The sequence below is a fragment of the Sparus aurata genome, chromosome 24 (assembly GCF_900880675.1).
Source record: "Sparus aurata chromosome 24, fSpaAur1.1, whole genome shotgun sequence".
NCBI classification, from domain to species: Eukaryota; Metazoa; Chordata; class Actinopteri; order Spariformes; family Sparidae; genus Sparus; species Sparus aurata.
Genome location: NC_044210.1, coordinates 2,749,859 through 2,761,879, shown reverse-complemented (window position 1 = coordinate 2,761,879; position 12,021 = coordinate 2,749,859). Strand labels below are relative to the sequence as shown.

Below are 12,021 nucleotides of genomic sequence, written 5' to 3'. Positions count from 1 at the left end.
TATGTTCAGAGGTTATATGTACTGTATATGTTACCTCTGCGTCTCAGAGAAGACACACACAGGACTTATTGAGCAGATTGGATAAAAATGATTATTCAAATTTGAAGCCGCGTTTAATTTCATCACTGAAGAGAAAGCTTTACATAAATTGAACTGAGTGGGATCTCAGAGTTATAAATAAATGACCTGTAAAGGTTTAAGAAGATTATATAAATGCTACACTGGGATTATGTTAATCATAGTTTTGGTAGGCATCTTTTATTTGGTAGAAAAAAAAAAGAATCCGAGTGAAGGGGTTGGTCCATGGCGGATATACAATATACACTGTATATATTCAAGAGTCCAGATACATTTAATACAAGATTTCTGTTGTAATTCCCTAAAATACATATACATTTTCATGGTGGAGTGTTGAGGATGAGTTCAGGAGTCTCACAGTCTGAGGTAAGAAGCTGCTCTGTAGTCTGCTGGTACTTCTGTATCTGTTGTCAGATAGCAGCGGGGTAAAGAAATATTAAATAGCAAGAAACAGAGTAAATATCAATGTGTGTTCCCGCGAGCTGCAGTTAATCATGTGCGTGATATCAGAGTGTGACAGGGACAGGGCTATCGGAGTCGAGATGACAGACACCTCCGCTCTGTCTGCAGACGGAGGAGCCCCGCCCCTCCACCTGACAGCAGTGTGTGTGTGTGTGTATGTCACATGATAAAGTGTAATCAGTAAAGATGACCTTGTGATGGTCGACAGTGTGTGGAGGAGATAGGGGTCACACTGCTCCCTGCCTCCATCTCGTCTGATTATGCGGTGTGACTGTGACCCTGCTCACAAGTGTTTATTGTCATACCCTGAAGTGGACGACTTGTGTTTCTTCAGTGCGTTCCACTTCTGTTAGTGTAGCAGTGTTTTCTCAGCTCTGCTCCAGTCACCTTCTACTGCCAGCACGGGGCTGTGGTGTCTTCAGCAAGGTGGAGCCACCCAACAGTGTGGGAGACTGGATAACTCCTGCTCAGCGTACTCCTGCGACATCTGTGATGGGCCTGGCTTGTTGCTAAGGGGCTGGTTTGCTTGTGTTTGCTCTGCAGGTGTGATTTGATGTGTGTTGGCAGATGAGCTGGAGCCCTGGACGCATCTTACAGCAGGGTATGGGTTGGAGGAGCATCCAGGGATCCCAACGCTGACATTTTTAAGGCAATTTAGAATATATTTGAATTTATTTATGTAAAAGTGTAAATACAATTAAATACAAGTAAGACAGTTAAAACATTTGACTGTTTAAGCCCCTAAGGCCGCCAGAAACATTCTGGCACGTGCCTGGTCCGTGTTGGGATCCTCTGATCGACAGGACTTGAGTCGGTGTGATTTGTTGCTCTCGACCGCTGCTGACATGAACACAGGATCACTGAGGGAACTGGCCACTTAAGTTATATCTCATGAAACAACACACATATATATTCAGGCAACTTAGAAATAGTTGAAATGTGTGTAACCATGTGTGTTTAACATACGTCAGTCATGATTCTTATGTGTCATGACTTGTTGCTTTTTGATCTAAACAACTCTGAAATCAATCGATCATATGCCCTCGTGTTCTGTGAGCAGAGGGCGAATTATCCATAATGGAAGACACTGAGCCAGCAGGTTCCCAGGGGGTCAGGGGTGGTTGTGGTGGGTTGAAGTCGGTCCCTCGGTGTGCAGTGGAGACGACATGTCTTGACGCCATGACGCGATCGACTTCCCTACTTATTGTTATCAGGAGCCCTGTGCACACACTACCTACCCGCCTCTGAATCTCTCCTCTTATATTTCCACGCCTTCTTCGTCTTTGGTTCGTTCATTTACTTCATTCATGGATGGTTGGAGACTTACAGGCACATGTAAGTGTTACGTACAGGCAAAACAGTCTTAAATTTACTGTTGTTAAATGTTATTAGTTCAATTTAAAGTCATGTGGATCTTTAGCCGTCATCTACACATGCAGCGACCTGTTCCACCTAAAATATGTGCAGATTATCACAGTATTTGTTCCATGTATACAGTTTGGGAAGTCTTCTGCCTTAAGTATGTCCCACAGATCATTGTTGGCTACCAAAAGTCCAATCGCCACATCCGGTTCTGGCCTCACGCCATCTATTGCATGTCTCTTCCTCAGGTTTCCTCCATGTCTTCCGCCTGCTACCAGGGTTTTTTTGGGGGGGAGTTTTTCCTCACTTTGAAACGTTTGGCTCATTGATTTGGCTCACATTACAAAAGATGAACACAGAGAGAACCTGGTTTACTAAGTTTACTGCTGTTGGCCTGCTCGGGTGCCTCTGCTGGCCCCCGTGGCTCCCGGTGACTTAATACCTGCTCTCTGGTGGTGCCTGAAACAACATCCCTCTGTCAGCTACTACACGGTGGCTTCCTCCTGTAATTACAGAGCCATGTGTCTGCAACTGATCCAGCAGCCTCCTCCTGCCCTGCACACCGAGAGCTGAATGACTGAACGGTAACAGAAATCGTCCAGTCACTGCACTCCTCCTCCCAAGCCAACAACAGTTCATTCAATCATTCATTCATTCATTCATCTCCAAGGTCAAAAGAGAGGGTCAGCTAGGAGTTAAACAGATGTACGGAGTATTTATAGTACATTCAAATGTATTCATTTTGATGAGTGCTGCTTCATGAGTCTCTGCTTGTCATTGGGTCGATGTAGGGCTGTCGAGAGAAAACTGTGTGTACAGTCTGACACACAGCCATGTTGACCAGAGTTTCACTCTGGGGTTTTTTCACAGCTCATCGCAAAAGAATTAGAAACTCAACTGTGGAGTTTCACTAAGCCGTATCTTCAAACGCTCACCTCTTTTTAGATGTTATTTGTAAGAAATGGCCAGAATTAAAAAGAAAGCGATGAGCTTACAAGGACAGTTTAGTTTTTCTTAACTGTGGGGGCACCATAGTGTTGCAGGATATAACTCAGAGGCCATAAGATAGTTAACAAGATGAGGAAAAGAGACAAATCTACATTTCTGGTACACAAATATCATAATTTCTGACATTTAAAAAAAATCTCTGCTAATTCTTTGTTAAATTAACAGCAGATTTCAATTAAAGGCTACTTGAGTTTTTATGTTCAAACAGTTCGTTCAGCTAAGTAACTTTTTAAATATGTTACATACAGTATCTGCTGCTTTTCAATATCTATACATTGCAGGTTTACAATAAATGACCTTTTCTTTTAAAACAACCTTAATTCTTCCGTGTTTTTTTGTTGCAGTCATCTGGGTGTTGGTCTATGATTTCTGGTCAAACTTGGATATAATTACAAATACTAATGATGTATGTGATACAAGACCCAAATATAGACTGATCAGCACTAGTCGCATGTTTAGTTGGCTAATCAAAACACGACTCATCAGTACCAGGGGCTTTACTGTGGTAAGGGGTTTGTTTATGAATAGTACCAGTTAGTCAGCCACAGTGAATAATAGCTAGAATTTAATTATTGTAACTGTTTAAAAAAAAAAAAATGTGGAGCACGGCATTCTGGGATTGTTTGCACAAAGCAGCATCAGCCCATGTCATGGGAACATTTTAGATACACAGTAAATATGGGGGAATTCTCTCTCTGCGTTCCAGACAACTCTGAACTAGAACAGAAAAGTTGGACATTCTTGCTTTCTAAGGCAGCCTGAGAAAATCTGTTATCCTCCGCCCAGTGTACACTTGGGGAAGGCACCAGATAAATACGCCATGATCAAATGTCGTGCGTCAGGACGTAGACTTGTCAGAATGTCATGATAAAAAAGACAAAAACACACGAGAAAGGTCCATTATGGTTTTATTTGCTTCCATCTTCGATTAAATGACAAAGTCGGATGAACTGATGGAAAGTTGAACAACGTTTAAGATCCAGTCGAGTGTTTCACATCAACACCAGATCCTGATATTAAAGCCAACATCATGTGTCATCTAAAGCCACCGAGCTCTAGTAGAACTCGTATCTTTTATTTTTTTTCTTTTTAAATGCATGAACATCAGGTCATCGTGGAATTAAACTGCCTGGTATTTGTTCATTGTATACCTAACTACAGTCATGGCTAAAACCCAAATCAAGAGTCAGCTATTAGAGATTGCAAGGCGAGACATTGACTTTAGCACTTAACATGATGAGATCCTAAAAACGAGTACTGCATTGCTTCCGATAAAGACTCTCCTCAACTCGTCACTTTGGTATTGCATTTATACATTACAATATTCTGCAAAGAAACAAACTGCATAAATATAAAATTCTTCCACCATGTTTAATGGCTAAAACATTCAGAGAGCTACACCACGACGCTGCGATGAATCCAGCAAAAAGAAACAAAACAAAAAAAAAAAAGTTCCTTCTTCAAATCTCCAGTTAGCACCGATGCACTTACAGCAGGCCAGTGTCTAACAGGCTGGACACACAACTCTACTACATTCAAGGCAAAAATCAAAAGTAAAAGGCATGAAAACCAAGTAATAAAACCCCTTCACACGTTTAAGTGATTAACAAAAAGCACATAAAGGAAAAAAAAGGCAAAGTAAGAAGAGTCTCCCGCGATCAGATGGAAAAAAAAAGACAAATAAAAAGAGGAAAGAAGTTCCCTGGAGTGCAGCCTTTTCCTTACGCAGATCAGAAGAGTGTACCATGTCGAATTCATTTCAAATCATTAAGTAAGTAGGAGTGTGCGTTCGTGTCTGACACACACGTGCCTAGAGCTGCTAAAGCTTGCCCGCAGAAGAAAATAAAAAAGGAACGGCGAGGTTTTGGAAGGACCGGGTTTTTGCGACTACTGCACACTCCCAAAAAATATCTACTGAAACCACGCGAGGCAGCGATACGCAGAGGGGACAAAACACAGCTCGCTACACGTCAGAGATGGAATTTTAACTTTACAGTCATCAATGAACAAATGTCCCATGGCTTGTGGAAAAGTCTCATTTACAGCAGAATAAATATCTTATTAGGCCTATCGCTACTTTTCCTCTAAATTACATTCTAATGCTAGACAGAAGTGTGGAAGCTAGTGATGAAAGCAGACTGATTACGCATCGGTCCCCTAGCAGGTTTTTTTTTTTTTTTTCCTCTCTCATATATTCATTTCAAGACTAGTTGTGATTGACTTAACCGCTACAGCCTAAACCCCCTCACCTATCATCTCCTACATCAGATTGGTACTTGGTTAAGGACAGAGGGGGTTGTAGAGGGGAGGGGCGGTCAGGGAAAGTGCTATGGTCCTGATTTCCGTCATAAACTGTTAACCTGGATCTTGACGTCAAAGCGTCCCTGGTAGCGGTCCTTTTCGCTGTAGTGTATGTTCTCGCCGTACACTTTGCACTCGATGCGCAATTCAGTGTTCAGGGTCAGGTTGGTGAACTGTAGCGCCACCAGCGGCTGCAAGTACTGAGGGTGCAGCAGCTTGCCGTAGTAGGGGTAATACTGCAGGGGGAAGCCGCCGCCGATACCGTAGTACTTGATCTCCCCGATTTTACCGGCGTCCTCCTCTTTCTGGAAGGAGCAAGAGAAGGAAACCAATGAAAATGTATGAGAAGACAAAACGAGCACACGTGTTTCAAAGAACTAGGACGGGTTTATTGTAATAAGCAACCAGCAAAAAAAAAAGAGAAGAAAAGCGTGTACCTTGTTGGTGCAGTGGATAGGGATGATGTTGGGTTGCACCTTGGGTTGAGCCTCTTCGGGGATGCTTTCGTTAGAGGCAGGAGGCTAAACAAGAAGACGTTAAGTTAAGAGGTGGACGGGAGCCCAATGCTTCAGCAGATCCTAGAGATTACTTTTCCCTACAGACTAGTGTTTCATGCAGGGATCCCACTTCTACCTGGTCCTAATGTGCCATCTGTATCTGGCTCCGTACACAGCCCATGTGAATACAGGGGTACAGGCACTTGGAACCCATTTCGATTGGACTGCCTGGACTGCAGCCGAAAGGTCTCTGGCTCTCGCTGTGATCAGATCTCAGCAGCTGTAAATTACATCTGTACAGTTTGGGCACACTCTGAACGAGCTCTCCAGCCAAAAACCGAAAAGATCACCGAAAAAGAGTGCATAGAATATGCACAGTACTTATTTGGAGCGTTTCTTGAGGGCTACGGAAGCTAGCAGCAGTGATCCGACTTGAAGACTGAGATCTGATCCCAATGCGGGCAGACATCCGCGAAACGATGTCACGATCCAGATGATGTAACCAGAGACAGCAGGTAAAATGCCAGGTGGAAAAATGGGGCACTGAAAGAACGAGCAGCTGAAAAACGTATTCGTTTGAAATTACCTTTGGACGGAAGTTGACAATCCTGTTGAGCTTCACGATGAAGCAGGGCTTGCCGTCCTTGAAGCCAAACTCGCGGTCCTCGATGCCGGAGCAGGGTCCCAGCAGGGACCTGGGGAAGCGGCAGGCCTTCCTGACGCCCACGTCGCTCTCCAAGTCGCCGCGGTTCTTGTACTCTCCAGGCTCATCTGCAGGGGGAGGGGAGGGTTGTTTTAGGGAGGGGGGGATATAATCGTTTCTGCAGCAAAGCAGGAAGATTCCAGCGAGACATGGTGGTAAAACCTACCTCCGCAGTCCTCAAACTTCATCTGGTCCCTCTGGAATTCATCGTCGTACTTGGTCAGGAACTCCTTCAAGGCCTTGGTGTAAGGCACGTAGGTCTCCACGTCGTTGAGGTTGAAGGCCACTTCAGCTTTGTCTGATTTTGGGGTGTGTGTAAGGCCTGAGGGGGGACAATGGACCACCAGCTCGTTATAGACAGTTTATCTTAAATATGAGGAAAAAAATATCAGAAAACTAGACATTTGAGCTTAGCTGTCTCAGAGTTACTGTGACATTTTTTTCGCCAGCATCTGCAGATTAGACGAGATGATGAATTATCAGTGTCATGTCCGTGCATCCTGGGTACAGATACTGTTTCCTCCCCGCTTTCAGTCTTTGTGCTAAGATTAGCTGAATAGACCGAATGTGGTCCGGAGCTGCGGTGTCTCTGATGAAACTGATAGATCTCACGTGACTCAAATAAGTGGCTTCTTTAAAATGTCGGACTGGTCCCTTTAGCTCGGCGACACCACGCATTCCAACTGCTGATGTGTGTCGTTTTAAACTTTATCTATCAGCTGCACGTATAGAACGCTGTGTCAACTCTAGACAGCTGACCACAGATCCGGTCATTGACAGCAGATTTCCCTGTAACACAACTGTGTTTGGATGACCTCAAATGAACCTCGGTGCACCTCCTGTTTAACATCTACGGGCTGACTGCGGAGCTCAAACAAGCAGTCAGACAGAAGCTGGAGGCCACCCGCCCTCATTTTGTCCACTCAACAGTTGTTGAGGTAACTGTATTCTTGGTATTCGGTCTTCATGCCTGGTAAAGCCCAGCTGGCCTTCTCCTCCATGGAAAACCAGGCGGCTGTGTGTACACAGGGGTGGGCTTCTGTCAGCGTAGGCACCGCACTGGGACTATGATACGATCGCATAGGAAGAGTTCATTTCCAAAACAATATGCAGCCATGATGCCTGTGGCCCGGGTCAGCAGAACACCTGTACTACTGCAGTCAGTAGAATAAAATATATAAAAAGACTTAAGTTAGTCTAAAGTGTTCGGTAAGCCTGACCCCACTCAGGGCTTCAAGGGACTTAAGTGGACAAGCTGCCAAGCCATTCTTAGGTTGTTTTTTATTTTTCCCTCCGGTTGTTTTTTCTCTCTATAAAACAAGTCCCCAGCCACTTCACTTATTTAGCATCCGTTTCGCTGCGAAGCTCCAGAAATGTTTTGCGGGCTGCAAAACTTTCCATTCGAACGTGGAGGTGAACGAATAATGCATTTCACTGAATTCTATTCTTTTTAAGTGAACTGTTCCTTTAAAAATTGTACTTAATCACTTAATTGCGCCTTATTACAATTCATTTTCAGGGCGGGGTCAAATCTATTTAGATCCAAGAAATTGCATCTTGCAGACTTTTATATTTGTCCTCAGAGACACACATGACCTTGTTTTGAACTCCATGTCATACATAATAATAATAATAATACTCTTCACCACAATGTCTCACACGTGTTTTCCACCGGTGACCGTCATGAAAAACAATCCCGTCGTGTCAACACGGTCACTGAGTAACCATCAAGAGGTCACAGCTCATCTAAATCAACACACACTCATCCCACGGACCTATTCAGGAAGGGTTAGCAGCCATTTTTATTTAAGAAGACCCTCTTCTAAGCATGACGTCACCCCGTCTGCCACTCTACTTATTTGACTGTTACTTAGCTGACTGTTCTGGGTTTTTCTTTCAGAGCAGATCACACAAACTCACAGTTTGTGTGACCTTTAGACTCGAGAGGCAGACCTGCGTGCTAGCATCCCGACAAGACAGGAAGTGTGTGTCGCCTCTTACCAGGGGGTGCAACTCTGTCCTGCCAGGTGGGCTTGTAGGCGCTCAGGGTGAGCAGCAAGGCTTGGATGGTTCCGATGAAGATCCCCGCCAGGCACCCGTAGAAGATGATATAGAACACTATAATTTTGACTGCAGTGGAGAAAGAAAAAGCAACGTGTCAGTGCAGCTGTACAGCTGATATTCATAGCAATGAGTTCTCCAAACGGACATGAAAAAGGCCAAAGAGTGACAGACGGAGGTATTCATTCTGTACAAACAGGTTCACTTTACAGGACTCAGGTTACATTACTACTGAGAAACGATGCAGCAACTGATAACAATTACGCAACTGAAACTATGACCGCTTTTTCCTCCCACCTTTTTCTTTTTTACACCGGAAAAAAACCCCACTTTCAAATCAAAAGTAAACAAAAATAAACCGAGTTCCCACAACTGCCAACGATCCTCCCCCTTTGGTCCAGCCACCACTGGCATGGTCAGTGGTTTTCAGAAGTCACATAAAAAGTCTGAGATCACCTGTGTGTAATTAAGGTGGGACCGGTGACACACCGCCGGGCTGTTGGACAGACTTGCATTTACTTAACAGAGTAACCGTCTGCAAACACTGTCTGTGAGGTGAGCCGATGAGGGAGACCACTCAGATGGCTGTGTTGACAATGAGGAGTTTTGGCCATTAAGCTACAGCGAGGATCCCAAATCTAGTCCAGTGGCTGTGCAGAGACAAAAGGAGGAAAAACTGCAGTGGGCAGATCATCAAATCTGATATATGGTGTTGTCCGGACAAAGGAGACATCTGTAGGAAATGTGTCCTGTCTCGTATCTGAAACCCTCACTGGGAGGAGCTCTGACGCGGGTGAGAGGAGGGGGGAGGGGAGGGGGGGGCGCATTAGCATCATGAAAAGCACCCTCACGTTGAAACTGCCGCCTCTACTGAAGTGAGATTCTCCTCATCTGTTGTGCTTTTAAAGCAGGTGTAGCTGCTCTTTTAATACTGTCATACTGTGAGTTTGTGTGATCTGTATTCACGAGCTGTGCCTTTAAAACGAGCCGTCGGGCCTTTGAGACGGCTGACGGCACAATCACAGTCGCCGCCCTCAGCACTGCCGAGTTTGCAAAAACACCGGCAATGCTGATAGCTCAGACGTGAGAGAAATAACCAATCGGAGCAGACCTGGCTTTCTGGAAGGGGGGGGGGGGGGCTTAAAGAGACAGGTACAAAGATGGAACTTTCAGACGGGTTAACTAGGGGCGCTGCTGCGATGGATTTGTCTGAAGACAAAAGTGATGTGAAAACTTCCAAAGGAGTTCAATACTTCATAGAGTCAAATTAAATGACTGCAAACTACATTTAATTCCCCAGCACAGACACACACAGTGTTCAAACTCAAAGTCCTCCACATCAGTCTGCTCGACATGAAGCCGTCTCACATCAGACTGCTTCAGCTCAGAGGATGTGTCCATTTGAGACGCGGACATGCCAGCAGAGCTTGTGTCTCCACTCTGAATGTAAGGAGCGACAAAGCCAGCATTGATGAAGAAACAATCCCAACAGTGGCAGTCATTGTCTTCACAGCCTTACAGGAAGTCCCGGGAATATTTCCAGCATGAAGATGCTGTGGAACTGCGGGTGACAAAGGTTGCGAGCGTATAATCTGCACTGTGGAGCAATAAACATGGCACGGCTCGAGTTAACCCTTGAGGCCAGCGAGCTATACATTCACCCAGTCGAGTGGGGTTTTTTTTTTTTTTTTTGCTGCATGAGGCAATGTCAAAAGGTCACGACGGCACCGACCAGTTAATACATGACACATCACTGGAGCTGGTTAGATGCAAGGACGTCCCATCAAAGCTCGTGTCCTCTGGGTGCTGTAAACCTCACATTCACGGGGATCAATTTCACCTTATCTCAGCTGCAGGTGACTCACTCCTGACATTCCTCTGACGGTAAAACAGGAGACACAAGTGACAATATTTGTCATCTCACAGTTCAAACTTGTTTGCAGAGGTGGTCCCCTATCCCTATCCCCTATCCCACCCCTGGATGTCCTTTCATCCCAACCTTCAGCACAGCACTGCGCATGGCACACTTCCCAAATGCATCAGCATTTTCAGATGACCTCAGAAGGACATGTCTGAGCTCCCCTGAACGTCACACGAGGCACAGCAGCCTCGCTCAGCTGGAGCTCCCTGCAGCTCCCAGACATCATGTCACTGAAGCAGTATTTGTAAGGCAGGTGTTAAAGAGTCCGGACGGGACCGGGAAGCTGAGTGACATTGAGAGGAGGGACAAGGACATGCGCACTGGCGCTGCCGGGGGGGAAACAGGAGAAGAAAGGTCGAACAAGTTAATCAGTCGTATTGTTCGTTAGATTACAGTGACATCTGATCACCGGGAACCCGACACAGATCGATACCCTCCCCCTCTGTCTCTCTCCACTTCCGAGCAGGTCCCCCCATCACCTTGACTCACCTTGGACAATGATGCATTTTTAACCCTTTGACTGGCCAACCTGCTAGACAACTTGACGTTTCTCTACAACGAAACAGCCAGTGTGGACCAGACACGGGTCCGATGGTTATCTAGCCTCTCCACTTTGCACCGCAGCGCAGCGCAGCGCACCGCAGCGTCTACACTCTCTGAATGTACAATCACAACTTGGGATTCCGTTACTCGAACGAGCAAATCCACACATATCATGCGCTTGTTTCAGCCATCGCCACACGGGTGTTTAATCAGTTCAACGGAGAACCACCGGATCGAGATGCCGGGTTCGTCACTGAATGCTGCAAAGTCAAATCAAACAGGTGGCGGTGTGGAAACACGAGGCGGCCGGCTGCGCGCTCTCCGGCTACCGTGAGTGCGCGCCGGGCACCAACTGAACCGCGAAGATACTCACACCAGCTGCCTCCGGTCCGACCCATCACCTCCCCCTTCTCCGAATTCCACAGAAAACTCTTCCACCCGCCATCGTCCTTGTTGGAAGGCATTTTGGATTTCTTTTTTTTCTTTTTTCTTTTTATGTCCCGTAAAGGTTGTTCCTTTACTCGATTTTCTACTCGGCGGACTCCCTCACCAAGTGCCTAGCCCCCGTCGCAGAGGAACCCAGCTCCGTGCGTTGGAAGGCTCCCCAATATAAACCGTTCATCCTCGGCTCCGCCCGCAAAAACTCTTGACAAGTTACCTAGTAGGAGGGTGGAACGCCGCCGGGCCAATTAGGAGAGCGGGGACGCCGTGCGTAACTCTGACGTCAGGTAGACGGACAGCAAACCTATAGATGCAGACGCTGAGCACTGTCCCGGCTGAGCTCTGCAGAGGTGTGTGTGCAGGTACCAAGTTATGTGCTGTCTTCAGATAGCAGGGATATTATTAGAACGGAATCACCAGCCACTACAAGTTGTCGGTCAGAAGATGTGATACATATCAATCAATCAATCAATCAATCAATCAATCAATCAATCAATCAACCAATCTATCTATCTATCTATCTATCTATCTATCTATCTATCTATCTATCTATCTATCTATCTCACCTTCAAATACTGAGCATGCCTATACATCACATGACATTGCATGCAGTGTTGTGGTGCATTGTGCAAAGTTTGCTAAAC

At 45.7% G+C, this 12,021-nt stretch overlaps 1 protein-coding gene across 1 annotated transcript; it reads right to left on the bottom strand.

Moving 5' to 3' along the window:
- Positions 1-3,801: 3,801 nt before the first annotated feature.
- On the bottom strand, positions 3,802-11,564 carry atp1b1b (ATPase Na+/K+ transporting subunit beta 1b). The gene is made up of 6 exons (XM_030409949.1): positions 11,310-11,564; positions 8,413-8,541; positions 6,578-6,733; positions 6,295-6,479; positions 5,649-5,732; positions 3,802-5,516 (listed from the first exon to the last, which is right to left on the bottom strand). The coding sequence occupies exons 1-6, from the start codon at positions 11,398-11,400 to the stop codon at positions 5,256-5,258; spliced, it is 906 nt and encodes a 301-aa protein (XP_030265809.1). The 5' UTR covers positions 11,401-11,564; the 3' UTR covers positions 3,802-5,255.
- Between the last annotated feature and the right edge of the window lie 457 nt (positions 11,565-12,021).